General features: G+C 45.4%; 1 protein-coding gene across 1 annotated transcript in view; it reads left to right on the top strand.

Moving 5' to 3' along the window:
- LOC147251642 (titin-like) overlaps positions 1-18,578 on the top strand; it is a 204,696-nt gene that overhangs the window by 177,200 nt on the left and 8,918 nt on the right. The window contains exons 217-246 of the mRNA XM_086221100.1: positions 27-178; positions 262-412; positions 539-838; positions 1,024-2,790; positions 2,962-3,255; positions 3,383-3,670; positions 3,800-4,099; positions 4,596-4,930; positions 5,482-7,213; positions 7,323-7,625; positions 8,458-8,769; positions 9,029-9,319; positions 9,483-9,782; positions 10,008-10,149; positions 10,237-10,400; positions 10,553-10,855; positions 11,264-11,545; positions 11,674-12,267; positions 12,387-12,677; positions 12,803-13,102; positions 13,401-13,703; positions 13,810-14,112; positions 14,226-14,494; positions 14,600-14,915; positions 15,253-15,558; positions 15,678-15,977; positions 16,650-17,225; positions 17,423-17,728; positions 17,825-18,207; positions 18,339-18,549. Of these exons, the coding sequence (XP_086077226.1) occupies positions 27-178; positions 262-412; positions 539-838; positions 1,024-2,790; positions 2,962-3,255; positions 3,383-3,670; positions 3,800-4,099; positions 4,596-4,930; positions 5,482-7,213; positions 7,323-7,625; positions 8,458-8,769; positions 9,029-9,319; positions 9,483-9,782; positions 10,008-10,149; positions 10,237-10,400; positions 10,553-10,855; positions 11,264-11,545; positions 11,674-12,267; positions 12,387-12,677; positions 12,803-13,102; positions 13,401-13,703; positions 13,810-14,112; positions 14,226-14,494; positions 14,600-14,915; positions 15,253-15,558; positions 15,678-15,977; positions 16,650-17,225; positions 17,423-17,728; positions 17,825-18,207; positions 18,339-18,549 (11,874 nt within the window). The remainder of the gene's footprint in view (positions 1-26; positions 179-261; positions 413-538; positions 839-1,023; positions 2,791-2,961; positions 3,256-3,382; positions 3,671-3,799; positions 4,100-4,595; positions 4,931-5,481; positions 7,214-7,322; positions 7,626-8,457; positions 8,770-9,028; positions 9,320-9,482; positions 9,783-10,007; positions 10,150-10,236; positions 10,401-10,552; positions 10,856-11,263; positions 11,546-11,673; positions 12,268-12,386; positions 12,678-12,802; positions 13,103-13,400; positions 13,704-13,809; positions 14,113-14,225; positions 14,495-14,599; positions 14,916-15,252; positions 15,559-15,677; positions 15,978-16,649; positions 17,226-17,422; positions 17,729-17,824; positions 18,208-18,338; positions 18,550-18,578) is intronic.

Below are 18,578 nucleotides of genomic sequence, written 5' to 3'. Positions count from 1 at the left end.
AATCTGATGATTTTGATTTCCAACAGTTCCTCCCAGTGAACCATCTAAGCCCAAAGTTACCATAATCACCAAGTCAACCATGACAGTGATATGGGAAAGACCAGCACTGGATGGAGGCAGTGACATTGATGGCTACTACCTTGAGAAGAGGGAGAAGAAGAGCCTGCAGTGGTTCAAGGTTAGTTCTTTGGTTATCCTCAGTGACGTAAGCGGTGATTTGGATGTCCTTTGTTACTCATCGTAAAATCCCCTTTTTTACAGGTGGTTAAGGGCACCATCAGAGACACCAGACAAAAGGTCGCCAACCTTGTGGAGAACAATGAGTACCAGTACAGAGTATGTGCTGTCAACAAGGCCGGAGCAGGAAACTACTCTGAGCCCTCTGATCTCTACAAGGCATATGATCCCATTGGTATGCATTTAACCACAGCTTATCATTGTGACAGTCTTGTAAGACTATTTGGTAGAAATATTCTGGAAATAACATGGTATAATATGTAGCTCCTGGCAACTTTTCCATCCCTTTTATCATCTCTAGATTTGCCAGGGGAGCCGTCCAAGCTGCGTGTGGTTGACTCCACAAAGACCTCCATTACCCTCGGCTGGGAAAAACCCGTCTATGATGGCGGCAGTGAGATCACACACTATATTTTGGAGCAAATGAACACAGAAGAAAGAGAATGGGTGACCACAAATTCGCAGGTTAAAACTTGCGAGTATGTAGTGTCTCACCTCAAACCTGGCACCTACTATTTCTTTAGAGTCTCAGCTGTCAACTGCAAGGGTAAAGGAGAAGATATCAAAATGTACCAGCCAGTGCAAGCCAAGGACATCCTGGGTTGGTATTGTTTTAGTAGCTCTGTCTTACAGCCCATTCTGTGTAACAAACCTGAATGAAGTTTGGTAGAGCTTTAAGTACATTTTTACACTTACTCTAGAGTAAATCTGATGTCTTAGGCTTTAATTAATAATACAATTAAATTCTGCTAATTTGTCTGTCTGTGTGCCACTTTTACCGAACAGAGGAGGCTGATTTGGACTTGGACATTCCCATGACAACTCAGTATACAGCCAGAGCTGGTCGTGACGTGGAGATGTTTATTCCCCTGAAGGGGCGCCCAACCCCCAATGTCACATGGCGCCGAGGAGATCGCAACATAGCTGCTGATAACCGCTACACCATTACCAGTACTGAGCATACCACGACCCTTGTTATCCCCAAGGTCAGCCGCGATGACTGCGGGAAGTACCTGTTGGAGATCGAGAATGGTGTGGGAGAACCAAAAGTTATCACTCTTTCCCTGAAGGTTCTGGACAGTCCCTCCACCTGCCAGAAACTAATGATTAAGAATGTCACAAGAGGAAAGCTGACACTCAGCTGGGAGGCTCCTGTCATTGATGGCGGTTCTCCTGTCACTAAATACATTGTTGAAAAGAAGGCCTCCACCATGAAGGCCTTCCAGGTGATTACTGATGAGTGTGCAAACACAACCTACAAGGTGTCAGGCCTGGAAGAGGATGTGGCTTACTTCTTCCGTGTCTCTGCTGAAAATGAATTTGGGGTGGGTGACACCTGTGAGACCGCTGAGCCGGTGAGAGCCACAGAAACTCCTGGAGCTGTTAAAGAGTTGGTGATGGTTGACTCCACAAAAACCTCTGTGACCTTGCATTGGACAAGACCTGACCACGATGGTGGTAGCCACATTACAGACTACATAATTGAGAGGAGAACCAAAGAAGACCCCACCTGGACTTTGGGTGCAACATGCAAGCGTTGTACCTGTGAAGTGACTGGACTCAAAGAGAATACTGTGATGGACTTCAGAGTATTTGCCAAGAATGAGAAGGGCAACAGTGACTTCTCCCAAATTGGTCCAGTCACAGTGATGGACTTCATCATTCCACCAGAGGCCAGCCTCAGTGACTACCCTAATGGAGAGCTGGCTGTTCGTATTGGTCAGAACATCCACATTGAGCTGCCCTTTAAGGGAAAACCAAGGCCTGCAATCAGCTGGCTGAAGGATAATTTGCCTTTGAAGGAAAGTGAGAAGATCCGCTTCAGGACCACTGACAACAAGACTGCAGTCACAGTCAGAGGAGCCAAGAAGGAGCATGCTGGCCAGTACACCTTGGTTCTGGACAACAGAACTATCAAGAACTACTTTGACATCAATGTGATCACTCTCGGACCCCCCTCTATCCCTGTTGGTCCCATCCGCTTTGATGAGATTAAAGCTCAGAATGTCATCATCTCCTGGGATGAGCCCAAGGAAGATGGTGGTGGTGAGATAACCTGCTACAGCGTGGAGAAGCGTGAGACTTCCCAGGCCAATTGGAAAATGGTCTGCTCAAGCGTTGTCAGGACTACCTTCAAGATCCCAAACCTGGTCAAGGGAACTGAGTACCAGTTCAGAGTCCGTGCAGAGAACAAGTATGGAGTCAGTGAACCACTCAACTCTTCAGACATTGTTGCCCAGCACCAATACAAATCACCTGGCTCTCCAGGAAAGCCGGTGGCCTACAACATCACCAGTGATGGTATGACCATCAGGTGGGAGGCTCCAGAATTTGATGGCGGATCCCCTATTCTTGGCTACCATGTTGAGAAGAAGGACAGGAACAGTCTCCTATGGCAGAGGGTGAACTCCACTCTAATTTCTAACAGAGAGTACAGGATAATTGGTCTCCTGGAAGGTCTGGAGTATTCTTTCAGAGTCTATGCTGAAAACAATGCAGGACTCAGCCCTGTTAGTGAACAGAGCAAGCATGCTCTTGCCATCTCCCCTGTGGGTAAGTACACCTGCCAATTACCTATGTTTTAGATGTGGTGAAGTACTTAATATCATGTAAAAAGTAGGTTTTTATGTAGATGTGCAGTCCTACATTTAGAGTTATTTTGGAAAGTTTTATGTCAGGGTTTGTTTTACAAACATGAATTGATTTCTATCTCCTCTCAATTAGATCCACCTGGCACCCCTGTGTGCATTGATGTGACCAGAGACTCTGTCACCCTAAAATGGGACATCCCCCAGAGAGATGGAGGCAGCAGGATCGTGGCCTACACGGTGGAAAGGCGCCAAGGCAGAGGCAAATGGCTGCGGTGTAACTTCACTGATATCAGTGAGACCCAATTCACTGTGACTGGTCTGTCTCCTGGGGACAGATTTGAATTTAGGGTGACTGCTAGGAATGCTGTGGGCACCATCAGTCCACCATCTAACTCCTCTGGATACATTATGACAAAGGATGAGAGCAGTATGTATTCTCCACCTTGGATTTTTTTTGTTGTATAGTTTAGTCATTTAAAACATGAGCTTTCTCACTTTACTGTGATTATACTGAGCCGTTGTGTCAGTACTCAGAACTCACTGTCTTTTTCCAGTTTCTCCTGAGATCGAATGGTCTCCAGATCAGGTGCTCACTGTGAAGGCAGGAGAGAATGTCAAGCTCAGCTCCAACATAACAGGACGTCCCGTACCTCAGGTGGTCTGGTACAAGGATGGCAAAGAGATTGATAAGAGGACAATGATTGACATTGAGATTACCACTGGTATTGGCACCAGCAGCATGTTTATCCGCGATGCAGACAGGAACCACCGTGGCATCTACACTGTTGAGGCTAAGAACAGCTCTGGTACTAAGAGGGCTGATGTTAATGTCAGAGTGCAAGGTACTTGAGCCCTGATTATCACTTATTACCATCACAAAACCATGCACATGAAGACAAATCACAGTTTCCTCACATTTTTCCTGGTAGACAGTTTAGGAAGTATATAATCCACCATCTGTCTCTCTTCAGATACCCCTGGGCCTGTTGAGGGTCCCATACGCTTCACTGGCATTACAGCTGATAAGTGCACTGTGTGGTGGAACCCTCCTGAGAATGACGGCTGTGCCGCCATCACCCACTATGTTGTGGAGAAGAGGGAGACATCACGGATCTCCTGGGCCTTGGTCACCTCCAAGTGTGAAGCTTGTTCTTTCAATGCCACCAACCTTATCAAGGGCAACGAGTACCAGTTCAGAATCTCTGCTGTCAACAAGTTTGGTGTTGGCAAACCACTGGACTCTGTTCCCATCATTGCACAGATGCAGTACAGTAAGTACATTTTATCTGTTAGTTTTAAGTCAAGTCAAGTCAGTTTTATATGTTTGGCGCCAACATTTGACTCCACATTTGAAAACCAACATTTGTAATGTTGACGTGGCTCTGGATTAAATTAATAACATCCGTGAAAGTGGCTTTCTAACCCAAACTACTCTGGCCAGCATTTTAACGGTGAGAGAGGTTTGACAACATGGTGCTTTCCTGTCTTTGGTGCACCTGACAAATGTGTTTGTTTTTTTTTTTTAGCTTTATGACATTTAGGGTCTACAGTTATATCTATTTAATATTTCAGACGTCGTAGTATCTCTGCTTTTTATGTAGGCAGTCTGAGATGACAATGCTTGTGTGATTCATTGAAAAATTTAAGTGGGTTACAAAATTCTGCCACGAGAAATTAAGTTCTGGTTGATAAGTAACACACCTAAGAGTTGGTAACCTTTGGTTTTGGTATTATGAATTTTCCTCATGTGTTTACTCCTCTGCACAGCTGTGCCTGATGCTCCTGGTACCCCAGACGCAACACATGTGACTGGAGACAGCATCACGCTATGCTGGACGAGACCGAGGACGGATGGAGGGAATGAGATTAAGCACTACATTCTGGAGAGAAGAGAGAAAAAGAGTCTACGTTGGGTGAAAGTTTCTGCCAAGAGGCCCATCACAGAGCTGAGGCATCGCGTCACCCACCTTACTGAGGGCAACGAGTATGAGTTCCGAGTCATGGCTGAGAATGGTTCCGGGATCGGGCCAGCCAGCAGCACTTCCAGGCTCTTCAAATGCAAAGAGCCAACTAGTGCTCCAAGCGCCCCAACAGTGATCAAGGTAGGTTTAAATAAACACCTTGAAGAAATAAACCTTATGATCCTTTTACTGAAGATGATTTCAGCTAAATCGCAGGTTCTCGTTTTATTCAGTTCTGTTCAATTCTCACAATGATTAAAAAAATGAAACCCTGCTTGATTGACAGACTCACACAGACATAGAAGACATGAAAAATGTATCTTTCTGTCAAACAACAACATCAAAAGAATTGTGGCATTTACAAATTCACATTTCAAGTAGCAAGCCAGTGAAAAGTGCAGATAGATGGAGAAGCAAGCCCTGTAACTGCTGTGATAACTGACTGACTGACTTACAACTGCATTTAGCTGCATCTCTGGTTATCATGTTACAAAGTCTGCTGCTTCAGTACTCTCCAGGGACACATGATACCAAGCTACTCCAGAAAACAGAATTCCTAGGAATACACACTACACACACAACCACACAATGATCTTTGCAACAATGTCTCCACATTTTGGCCCTCGGACCAGCATCAAGCCAGATACGAGGTTTCACCTGGTCTTGTTCCTATGTTTCCATTTGTGTGACAGGTCATTGACTCTACCAAATCCTCCGTCACCCTACAATGGACCAAGCCAGTCTTTGATGGTGGCCTCCCGATCATTGGCTACAATATTGATATGTGCAAGGCCAGTTTGGAAGAGTGGCACAGAGTTAACAGCCAGATTTGCATTGACACCAGGTACACTGCCAAGGGCCTGGTGCCTGGAGAGCTCTACAAGTTTAGAGTCAGTGCTGTGAATGGATCTGGAGAGGGAGAATCATCTGAGATGCCCAACGCTGTGCAAGCTCTGGACAGACTTACATCTCCTGAGATTGAAATTGATGCCAACTTCAAGCAGACTCACATTGTGAAAAATGGCGGCACTGTCTCCCTCCATGTTGCCTTCCGTGGCAAACCAGTTCCACTCGCCACCTGGTCAAAGGTGGACGGTGAGCTGCCCACCATGGCCGACATAAACACCACAGATTCCTCCTCCACTTTAACCATTGAGGGCTGCACGAGGTATGAGGCTGGAAAATACACCTTGTTCCTGGAAAATAATAGTGGCCGTAAGTCAATCACATTTACCATAAAAGTTCTGGACACACCTGGACCCCCAGGAGCCATCACCTTCAAAGATGTCACCCGTGGAGCATTAACAATGATGTGGGATGCTCCCACCAATGATGGTGGATCTCGAATCCACCACTACATTGTAGACAAACGTGAAGCCAGCCGCCTGGCCTGGCAGGAAGTCAGCATTAAGTGCTCTCGCCAGATGATCAGGGTAACGGGTCTGGATATTGGTGTGCCGTATCTGTTCAGGGTGATTGCTGTTAACCAGTATGGCCAGGGAGAGCCTCATGAGATAACAGAACCTATTATTGCTACAGAAGAGCCGGCACCACCCAAGAGACTGGATGTTGTTGACACCACTTACTCCACAGCTTCCCTGGTGTGGTTGAAGCCCGAGCATGATGGAGGCAGTCACATCAGAGGCTACATTGTTGAATTCAGAGTCACAGGCACTGACCGCTGGATTGTTAGTGGAGAAACCAAGTCCCAAAAGATGCTGGTGGAGGGTCTGACTGAGAATGCAGAGTACGAATTCAGAGTCAAAGCCAAGAATGATGCTGGAATCAGTGAGCCTCAGGGCACCTTCAGCCCTGTAGTCATTAAGGAACCTCGCATTGAGCCCACGGCTGACCTCAGCAGCATCACCAACCAGCTCATCACCTGCAAGGTCTCCAATACCTTCACTATCGACATCCCCATCAGTGGCAGGCCCGCACCCAAGGTAACTTGGAAGCTGGAGGAGATGAAGCTTAAGGAGACTGACAGAATTTCCATCAAGACCACAACAGAGAGAACCACAATGGTGGTGAAAGACAGCCAGAGGACTGACAGTGGCAAGTATTACCTGACTTTGGAGAACTCTACTGGAACAAAGACATTTACCGTGACTGTAGTGGTGGTTGGAAGACCGAGCCCTCCCACAGGCCCTGTGGAAATATCTGGTGTCTCCTCTGAGTCCTGCAACCTGTCCTGGTCTGAGCCAGCCGATGACGGTGGCACTGATATTACCAACTACATTGTGGAAAAGCGAGAATCAGGCACTGCCTCCTGGCAAGTGGTCAACTCCAGCGTGAAGAGAACCACAATCAAAGTCACTCATCTTACCAAGTATATGGAATACACCTTCAGAGTGTGCGCCGAGAACAAGTTTGGAGTCAGCAAGTCCATTGAGTCTATTCCTGTTGTCATTGAACATCCATTTGGTGAGTATTCTTTACACTCCAGCAGTTATCAAAATGCTTTCAAGTCTACTGGAATTCAAATTTAAATGTACTTTGTCAGATTAAGGATTCCTTTTTCCACCATTCACAGTTCCTCCAAGTCCTCCATCTCGTCCCGATGTTGTGTCCGTGTCTGCCAACGCTATCAGCATCAAATGGGACTTGCCTTATGCTGATGGCGGCAGCCAGGTGTCAGGTTACTGGATTGAGAAGAAGGAGAGGAACACGATCCTATGGGTTAGGGAAAACAAGTTGCCTTGTCTTGAGTGCCACTACAAGGTGTCCAACCTGATCGAGGGTCTGGAGTATCAGTTTAGAGTGTACGCTATGAACCTCGCAGGAATCAGCAAGGCCAGTGAGGCCTCTAGACCTGTGGTGGCTCTCAACCCTGTTGGTAAGAAGAAGCATTTATGCATTATTAATTACAATTATGTATTCTGTAAATTCATGCCTTTGACTAATTCAACTTAACAAAATCTTTGAGTCAACCAAGTACGAGTCCATACCCAGGGATCTGTGCACAACAACTAAATTATTTGGAGTTGAGGAAATGTGCTTGTTGTGACATTGCAGACCAAAGACCAATATATAGGAGTAGAGTTTGGCAAAAAAGCAAATAAACAGTATAAAAAAGTCTGCTTTGACATTCCCTGTCTTAGCATAATTTGAGATAAAATTTGTTGGTTTAAATGGATGAAAAAATAAATGAATGTGAACAAAGGAATTGATCAGTCACATTTTACAGAAGGATTAATGAGCCAAATGCATATCTGTAGAAACAGTGTCTATAAGGAATTTGTCCTGAAGAGAACCATAATCAAGCAGTTGCAGATAGATATGGATGTCCTGATGATCAATGTCAGCTTGTCCATCTTGTTGTTGAGCAATGTTGTTTTGGTGTGGAAGATACTAGAAGGCACTGGCCTGTGTGGGGCTGAATGCCGTCTCTTTTGTCCTCCGTCCATTACCCTAATCCATGGTGACCCAGCTGGTCAAGTAATCTATATTGCAGTGGTAGAGTGGTGCTTTAAGGAGATAATTGGACTCAGCCGGACAGACAGAGATTTCTTCATTTTATTGTAAGACGTAATAATGAATGCAAGAGAACGTTACAGGTCTTCAGTCATGCCACACATGATCTCACAAATCAGTTCGGAAAAGGACTCTTTAAGCCTTTAAAGCAGATGAAACCCTGTCATAATAAAACTCTCCCCTTTTTTGCTCAGATCCTCCTGGTAAACCCGAGGTGACTGACATCAGTCGATCCTCTGTGTCGCTGTGCTGGACTGTGCCTTTCAATGATGGTGGGAGCAAGATAGTGGGCTATGTGGTGGAGAGGAAAGTTTACAGCACCGACGAGTGGGATGACAACCGCTGGCTTAAGTGCAATTACACCACCATCAGCGAGAACTACTTCACCGTCACAGCCCTGGGAGAGGGAGAGACCTACGAGTACCGTGTCATTGCCAAGAATGCAGCTGGGGTTCACAGCATACCCTCTGAGTCCACTGGACCAGTTACATGCAAGGATGAATACTGTGAGTTTCAAAGTCAAGTCAAGTCAAGTCAGTTTTATTTCTATAGCGCCAAATCACAACAAAGGTTATCTCATGACACTTTACAGGTAGAGCAGGTCTAGAACCACGCTCCTTCAATGATTTACATTATTACATTATTTAAAGTGATGAGGCTTTTCTTTTCCACATATTTTTATTATAGTTCAACAAGAAGCATGTCAATATAGTTGTACAACTTTCAGTCTGTGACAATAAATGCAAAATGTCTTTCTCACCTCAGCTCCTCCCAAAGCAGAACTGGATAGCAAGTTGGTGGGTGAGACAGTCACCATTACTGCTGGCTCCGACCTTGTGCTGGATGGCTCTGTGGGAGGCAAACCAGAACCCACAGTTTACTGGTCAAAAGGCGACAAGATGCTGGAGCTTGGAGAGAAATATTCACTGACTTACACTTCATCTAGAGCCATGGCTGTCATTAAGAACTGTGACAGATATGACACAGGAAGATACATCCTGACTGTAAAGAACCCCAATGGAATCAAGACTGCTACTGTCACTGTTAAAGTTCTGGGTCAGTGGGCAAGGCATCACAGTGTTACAATAATCTTCACACAGTATCTGAAACTATAAATGATAAGTCCTGGCAAATGTAAATGTAAATATGAAGTCTTCTTTCTTTGGGAGTTATAACAACCATTTCTGACCACTGATCTATTTGGTGTTTTGACTTTCAGACACTCCTGGACCTCCAGCTGATAAAGTCACGATCAGCAGAGTGACTGAGGAGAAGTGCACTGTTTCCTGGAAGATCCCTCTGGAAGATGGAGGAGACATCGTCAGCCACTACATTGTGGAGCGCCGTGAGACCAGCCGCCTTAACTGGGTCATCATGGAGTCTGAGTGCAAGACACTGTCATGTGTCAGCACCCGGCTGATCAAAAACAATGAGTACATCTTCAGAGTCCGAGGAGTAAACAAGTTTGGACCTGGAGTTCCTTTGGAGTCTGACCCCGTAATCGCCAGGAACACCTACAGTAAGTCACAGTCTTTCTCTGATCAGTAATTGTGTGTTTAAAAAAATTAAGTAGGTTTTAACTACTGTTTAAGTACTAGTATTTTTACAAAAATCAGATCAATTTGCTGTTGTGATACATTTAAAAAGAAAAATTTGCACATATGATAAGGGTGAGTTGTATTGAGAGTTTTTGCAGGATGTGGCTTTGTTTGCGTGAGGCTCACACAATTATCCTGTCTGTCAGCTGTCCCATCGCCGCCTGGTGCTCCAGAGGCCACAGCAGTGGGTAAAGAGCATGTCATCATCGAGTGGCTTAAGCCTGAGAGCGACGGAGGTAGTGAGGTCAAAAACTATATTGTAGATAAACGAGAGAAGAGCAGCACCAGGTAGGAAGAGTTTCCCAATGACAGAGCAGATGGATTGTTCACGTTCTGAAATTCTGATGTTGATGTAATCCATTCTCTCCGGACCAGGTGGACTAGGGTGAACAAGACTTACACCATCTATGACACCCGTCTAAAGATCACAGGTCTGCTTGAGGGAAGTGAATACCAGTTTCGCGTGACAGCTTCCAATGCTGCTGGAGACAGCCAGCCAAGCGATGCCTCACCATACATCCTCTGTAAAGACCCTACATGTAAGAGATGAAGCTGTTGTTGGCCAAACATTGCTTAAACTCACTGTTGTGTTGTTTTACCTTCCAAAACATGTCTAGTGCCATTTTCATGGGAGTGTTGGAAAAGTAGATTCATGACATATATAAAACACCTTATCCTCATCTACTCCCAGACACACCAGCTCCTCCCTCAATGCCCCGCATCACAGACACGACCAAGCACAGCATCAGCCTGACCTGGACAAGGCCCATGTATGATGGAGGTTCAGATGTTACTGGCTATGTGGTAGAGATCCTTGAAGAGGGCTCTGAGCAGTGGTACCGTGCCACAGCCAAGGCTCTCAAGACTAATGATTATGTGGCTGCAGGCTTGGTAGCCAACAAGAAATACCAATTCAGGGTGGCAGCCATCAACAGCAATGGCACTGGAGAATTCAGTGAACCCAGCACTGAGGTTGAGCCACTCGAGAAAGTTGGTGAGTCTACATTGAGGGATAAAATATCAGTATCTTCATGGGAGTCAGACAGCTACATTAATCTTTTAGTGCTATATTTTTTCACTTCTATCCATGTATGCTTATTCACAACACATAAATCACACAGTTTGAGTGGTTTTGAAGGATTTTTTGCCCCCCAAATTTATTTTTATCCAAGCACATCTACTGCTTGATTATACTTTTAAAACCATGGACAAAGTGTAGTTTGAAAAGTGAATAAATGCTTAGGTCATTTCTGATATTAGTACTAGAAATGTACAAAAATGTTTTCAAGTGTAGTTTTGTGTTTGCTAAATGGAACTCTGGTGTTTCCTCTGTGTCAAGACATTTATCTGTCATGTCAATCACAATGTCATCTGACACTTTGACTATGCTGCGTCCACTCAGAAATGCCCGACCTGGAACTGGACGATGACCTAAAGAAGACAGTGTGTCTGCGTGCTGGAGGAACCCTGCGGCTGTTTGTGACTGTCTCTGGCCGGCCCACACCAGTGGTGGCCTGGAGGAAGACAGGCGTGGAGCTACAGAGTCGTGGCTTCATTGAGACTACAGACAGCTACACCATGTTGATTGTGGAGAAAGTTGACCGCTACGACTCTGGAAAATATGTTGTTGAAGCTGAGAACCCATCGGGCAAGAAGACCGCCACCATCCTGGTCAAAGTCTATGGTTGGTCTCCTCTGACATCAAACATACCAGGCTATTATTTTATTTCCAACTGTCCTTGTCGAGACACATGGAGTTTGTAGTTGTGGTTACCATCTTTCTAAAGACATATTCCTCTTCCATTCTGGCAGATACTCCTGGTCCTCCGAGCTCTGTGAATGTCAAGGACTACACCAAGGAGTCTGTTGTGATCACATGGGATGTCCCAAGCATTGATGGTGGTGCTCATGTCAGTAACTACATTGTAGAAAAACGTGAAGCCAGCAGGAAGTCATACAAGACTGTAACCACAGAGTGCAGAAAGACCCTCTACAGGATTACTGGCCTGGAGGAGGGTGTGCACTATTTCTTCAGGGTACTACCAGAGAATATTTATGGTATTGGTGAGCCCTGTGAGACATCTGAGGCTGTACTGGTGTGTGAAGTGCCATCAGTGCCAGTGAGCCTCCAGGTTGTTGATGTCACCAAGTCCTCAGTCACACTGCACTGGGAGAAGCCAGTGCATGATGGCGGCAGCAGGTTAACAGGCTACATCCTTGAGGCCTGCAAGGTGGGTACAGACAGGTGGAGCACTATAGCGACCCTCAAGTCCTCTGTGTTCCAGCACACCATCCAGTCTCTGACAGAAAATGACCAGTACTTGTTCAGAGTCCGAGCCACCAACAGCAGAGGGGCTGGCGAGTCCATGGACATGGTTACACCAGTCACTATCCAGGATATCAAAGGTAAGATCAGAGTGATAGAATTGCGCATCTCATTTTTTTTCACAAATGTTTGCAAAATCTTCACTCAAACAGGATGAATAGTTCACCCATTTAGCTTCTTATCTTCCCATTTCTTACAGTGATTCCAAAGATAGACATCAGCAGCATTCCTCAGAAGATCATCCAAGTGCACCGTGGCAAACCCATCGACCTCAACCTGCCCATCAAGGCCCGACCACATCCTGTCTGTGCCTGGTTCTTTGGTGGTGTAAAGCTGAAGGACACTTTGGACCGCATCAAGATTGAGAGCAATGGCAAATACACTCATCTTCTCATCCGTGAAACCACTATTAATGACTCGGGAGACTACACAGTAGAAGTGAAGAATGCTATTGGCGTGGCAACTGAAGTCATCAAAGTTATCATCCTTGGTAAATAGATATGATGTTAAATAAATATGAGGACAAAAATGATTTCCATGAAAAGTTTAATTTGCAATAATTTTGGTTGTTTCATGTAGAGTAAGTGTTTAATCAACTCCTTCCTGTTTATCCAGATAAACCTGGCATCCCGATCGGTCCAATGAAGATTGAGGAGGTTGATGGTGTGTCTGTAACAGCCAGCTGGCAGCCTCCAGAGAGGGATGGAGGTGCTAATGTCAGTGGCTATGTGGTGGAGCAGCGGGATGCCCACCGGCCTGGCTGGATCACCATCTCAGAGTCAGTGACCCGACCCTGCTTCAAGTTTATCAGACTCTCAGAGGGTACTGAATACGTGTTCCGTGTTGCCGCCATGAACCGCTTCGGCGTCGGGGGCTTCCTTCAGTCTGAGGTGGTCGAGTGCAAGAGTGCAAAGAGTGAGTTTTATTCCAGCAAACTTCTCTGACTTGGTATTTTTTTAAGTTGTTTTCTGTTGTGGCATCACATACTTACAATTCATTGAAATTTATGGATGAGACATGATAAGGAGCTGTCTGTTACATGGTGTGATCATGATCACTAGCAACCCAGTATAACCAGCCTAGTAACCACCTAGAATACAAAAGAAACCATCTTGGAACAAAATCCCTGTCACCTCAGTCACTCTTAATTTCTATAGATGTGGTGGTAAGAAATCTTAATATACCCCTATTTATTGATCTCTGCCATGCGCAGCCATCCCTGGACCACCAAGCAGACCAGAGGTGCTTGACGTTACCCATGAAGGCATGACTCTGACATGGCACCCACCGCAAGACAATGGTGGCTCCACCATTGCTGGCTACATCATAGAGCGGAAGGAGGCCCGTTCTGACAGGTGGCTGAGGATCAACAAGAACCCTGTTACCATGACAAGGTACCGCTCCTCTGGCCTAATCGAGGGTCTGGAGTATGAACACCGCATTACTGCCATCAACTCCAGAGGAACGGGCAAACCCAGTGAGAGTTCTGCTGTCACCATTGCCATGGATCCCATTGGTACATGATTCAAAAACGTTTTTTTTTTGTTCAGGGCCACCTTGGCTTTTCTCCAACCTTTCAGTTTGGGTCAGTCCATTAACTAGATGTCTGTATTGTTGTACAGAGCCTCCAGGTCCTCCAGCTCACCCCAGAGTCACAGACTCCACCAGGACTTCTGTGTCTCTTGCTTGGCTGCCTCCAGAAGAGGAAGGTGGCGCTGTCATTACTGGTTACCTGATTGAGATGCAGAAAGTGGATCAAGTGGAGTGGACCCTGTGCAACACCACACCCACCAAGATGTGCGAGTACACCCTCACACATATGCCCCAGGGTGCGGAATACAAGTTTAGAGTCATCGCCTGTAATGCTGGTGGTACTGGAGAGCCTGCTGAAATTCCTGGAGTTGTTAAAGTCCAGGAGATGCTTGGTAGGACAGCATGATTCAAATTCAGTTGTACATATTAGCTTGTTGACTCACAGTGCATTCAGTCTATGATCATTTGCACATTGTTTACTGAAATCCACCTGTATCCTTGTCAGATTATCCTGAGTATGAGCTCGACCATAAATATCAGGAGGGTTATGTGGTGCGGCAAGGTGGCGTTATATGCTTGTCCGTACCCATCAAGGGTAAACCCATTCCTACATGTAAGTGGACCAAGGATGGACGTGATATTTCCCACCGCGCCATGATCGCTGTCCATGATGACATCACTGAGCTGGTCATCAAAGAGGCTCACAAAGATGACACTGGTACCTATGACTTGCTGCTGGAGAACAAATGTGGCAGAAAGGCTGCCTACATCAAGGTGGGCAGCTCCTTGGACATAACCATAGTCAAAACAAAGAAACTTAACAGTTAAAAAGTTACATAGTTAAAAGTTAATACTTTAAATTCCTTTATGCCTCTCTAGGTGAAGGTCATTGGTCGTCCTGATGCCCCAGAAGGTCCTCTAGAGTTTGATGATATTCATGCCAGATCAGTCCGGGTCAGCTGGAGGCCTCCATCAGATGATGGAGGCTCTGACATATTGGGATACATCTTGGAGAGGCGCGAAGTCCCCAAGGCTGCCTGGTATACAGTGGATGCCCGGGTCACAGAAAACTCACTTGTGGTCAAAGGCCTGAAGGAGAACGTTCAGTACCACTTCAGGGTCTCTGCCGAGAACCAGTTTGGTATTAGCCGGTCTCTCAAGTCTGAAGAGTCTGTCACACCAAAAACACCACTATGTGAGTACAGGTGTCACCTTAATGCCACAAAAAGATATATCCAGTACATGCAGACCAAAGTAATTGGTCTGGATTAGGGGTCTCAAAGATGGCTCAAAATCCTTAACAACATGAGGAAAATTTTATTATCACATTTGTTTAAATTTAAAAACTAGAGGTCTCACACAGCACCACTGATCTGACCTTAATTGTCGTACTTAAAAATGAAACTTTTATTCAAGTCTCCCAGTTTTTCTCATTTCTTGCTAATTTACCCAGCCCTTTTCTCATTACTTGGGGAAAACAATATCTCATGTTGTGCATTCTGATATCTACAAACAATGTACTTCACCTGCAGGCCCACCAGAACCTCCCAGCAACCCACCAGAGATCATGGATGTGGCCAAGTCATGGGTGTCTCTATCCTGGGCCCGTCCCCGAGATGATGGTGGCTCACGTGTCACAGGATACTATGTGGAGAGGAGGGAGGTTTCAACAGAAAAGTGGGTCCGCCACAACAAGACCCACATTACCACCACCATGTACAACGTGACTGGCCTCATCCCTGATGCAGAGTACATGTTCAGAGTTATAGCTCAGAACGACATTGGGCAGAGCGAGCCTGGTCCTGTCTCCGAATCTGTGATCTGCAAAGATCCATTTGGTAAGTAAGCGTAACATGGGGTCTGTTCATTTGAACTGTCAGACAAAATGATTCAAAATTTGGGTAAAACAATTTGTAATCTTTATACATTGATAGTATTAATCTGTTTGCCTTTGCAGACAAACCCGGCCAACCAGGAGAGATCGACATCATCTCTGTCACCAAAGACTGCATCACCATACACTGGCTCCGACCTGAAAATGATGGTGGCAAGGAGATCCTGGGCTACTGGATTGAGTTTAGACAAGCAGGTGAAAGTGCCTGGAAGAAATGTAACAAAGAGCGCTCAAAGGATCGTCAGTTCACCATGGGTGGCCTGATGGAAGCAACTGAATATGAGTTCAGGGTCTTTGCTGAGAACGAGACTGGACTCAGCCGACCACGCCGCACGCCCATGGGTATCAAGACCAAACTGAGCGGTGAGCTGCTGTTGGGTTTTGTGTGTGTGTGTGTGTGTGTGTGTGTGTGTGTGTGTGTGTGTGTGTAGTACACAATTATCTGTATCTGTACATCCACCAAAATTTTCTGTGTACATATCTGTACTTGGGGGTGGGGTTTAAGTTGGAAGTAAGCAGGGCTTTAATGGAAGTTGATTCAACTCAAAAAGGAAGTTTGTGCTATTGGTGGAATTGCTTTCTAGAAATTGATAGGGATCAGAAGTTGCTATTTTAATTGATAATCTCAATATAAGTTGATCTTATTAATTCAAAAATCATTCGCAAAAAAGCTTCTGATTTAGATTTTTTATTGTTGTTGTTTTTGATCAGAAGACTAAATTTACTGTTAACAGAACAGACTCAGATTAATCTTGTACTGCCACTGTCTTGATGCTGACTGACATGTAATATAGAGCAAATCCTGACAGTTGGTTCAGTGTCGCTGTCAGACACATTACACTTTATATCAGCCATTGTCCTGAGTATAGATGGGTTTTAGATAAAATAAAATGACTTACAGAAGCAGTTTGATGGGGAAATTAATCCTAAACTATACCTTCTAGCTACTGTGTTGGTACATTCAACATTGTCCACCTAAACCAGTGTTTGTAAAATGTGAACAATTGTACTCAAACTTTGCTGATGTTTCTACAGTTGGTGAGGCTCCTGCTTTGAAGGACGATATACAGGATGTAACCACCAAGCTTGGTGTGTCTGGTACTCTGACATGTGGCATCATCGGCAGACCTCTGCCTGAGATAAAATGGTACCGCTATGGCAAAGAACTGATCCAGAGTCGCAAGTACAAGATGAGCTCAGATGGCCGCAACCATTCCCTCAGCATAATGACTGATGAGCAGGAAGACGAGGGTCTGTACACCTGCCGGGCCATTAATGAAGCTGGAGAGATAGAGACCAGTGGCAAACTTCGTCTGCAGGCAGCACCTCAGTTCCACCCTGGCTTCCCTCTGAAGGAGAAGTACTTTGCTGGAGCTGGAACAAGCCTCCGCCTCCATATTGTCTATATAGGCCGTCCCATTCCCCAAATCATGTGGTTTTATGGCAAGAAGCCCCTGAACCCTTCTGAGAATGTGATAATTGAAAACACAGAGAGCTATACTCACCTGGTGGTGAGAAATGTCCAGAGGAAGGCCAACGCTGGCCGCTACAAGGTGCAGCTGAGCAATGCCTTCGGAACCATTGACACTGTTCTGCGGGTTGAAATCCAAGGTAATGTAATGTTGTTGATATTAGGAAATGATACACAACTCTAGAAAATGTATTTGTCAGATCTTTCTCTTTAAAACTGAAATAAAACCCCATGATGATAATTAATTCCAAATATTCTTTCAATATTGGTTCAAACAACAGCCCACCCTACCTGCATCCATAATAATATGCGTTTGATCCTTTTTCGGTTCCTCCAGATAAGCCATGTATGCCTGAGGGCCCCATGGTTGTTGATGCTCTGCTGAAGAGCTCAGTTGTCATCAGCTGGAAGGCTCCCAAGGACGACGGAGGTTCTATGATAACAAACTACATTGTGGAGAAACGCATGGCCAAAGAAGGGGAGCTGTGGCACCTGGTGTCCTCCTCTATCTCGGGCACCACCTGTCGTGTTCCCAACCTGATTGAGAGTGCTGGCTACTATTTCAGAGTCTCCGCTCAGAATCAGTATGGAGTCAGTGAGCCGCTGGAGATCCCATCAGTGGTCATCATCAAGAGTCCCTTTGGTAAGTCCATTCACATTTTGTTTTCCACATCTGGCTTATGTGGCCTCTCGCCTACACACAGAGCATAGTACTAATTGTAATTTTTTTGTGTCTCAGAAAAACCTGGCATTCCACAGCAGCCCTTCATCATCAGCTCTACCAGGGACTCCTGTGTCGTCTGCTGGAAGCCTCCAAGCAGCGATGGTGGAGCTAAAATCACCAGGTATTACCTGGAGAAGCGTGAGAAGAGGCAGAACAAGTGGATGTCCATGACTTCCAAGAGGATAGTGGAGACCAGCTATGAGGTCACAGGCTTGATTGAAGGCTTTGAATATGAGTTCCGTGTCAAGTGTGAAAATATGGGCGGTGAGAGTGATTGGAGTGAGATCTCTGAGCCAATCATCCCCAAGTCCGAACAGTCCCTTCGGACTCCCACCTTCAGGGAAGAGATCAGGGACATGACCGTCAAATACCACGCCAGTGCCACCTTTGTTACCAAGGTGTTTATCTTCACTTCCTATATGCTTCCAAAAATTTATGTTCTGTTGATTGCCAAGTACATGTGATCAAGAAAATTAGATATTCCAAACAAACACAAATCATTAAATATGGTTATTCCACTTTTGTCAAGGTGGTGGGACATCCCAAGCCTGTGGTGAAATGGTACCGCAGTGGAAAGGAAATCCTGGCAGATGGAACCAAGATCAAAGCCCAGGAGTTCAAGGGTGGTTATTACCAGCTAGTCATCACTGCTGCTGATGAAAGTGATGCCACGGTCTACCAAGTTAGAGCAACTAACTCTGAAGGTTCCATCTCCACAACTGCCAATCTGGAAGTGGAAGGTAAATATATAATGATAAAAAAAGGGTAT

Source organism: Aulostomus chinensis, chromosome 12 (assembly GCF_037954235.1).
Source record: "Aulostomus chinensis isolate RoL2024-O1b breed Wild chromosome 12, RoL_Achi_v1.0, whole genome shotgun sequence".
In the NCBI taxonomy this organism is placed as follows: Eukaryota; Metazoa; Chordata; class Actinopteri; order Syngnathiformes; family Aulostomidae; genus Aulostomus; species Aulostomus chinensis.
Note: the sequence above shows the minus strand (reverse complement) of the source record. Positions and strands in the feature narration are given on the sequence as shown.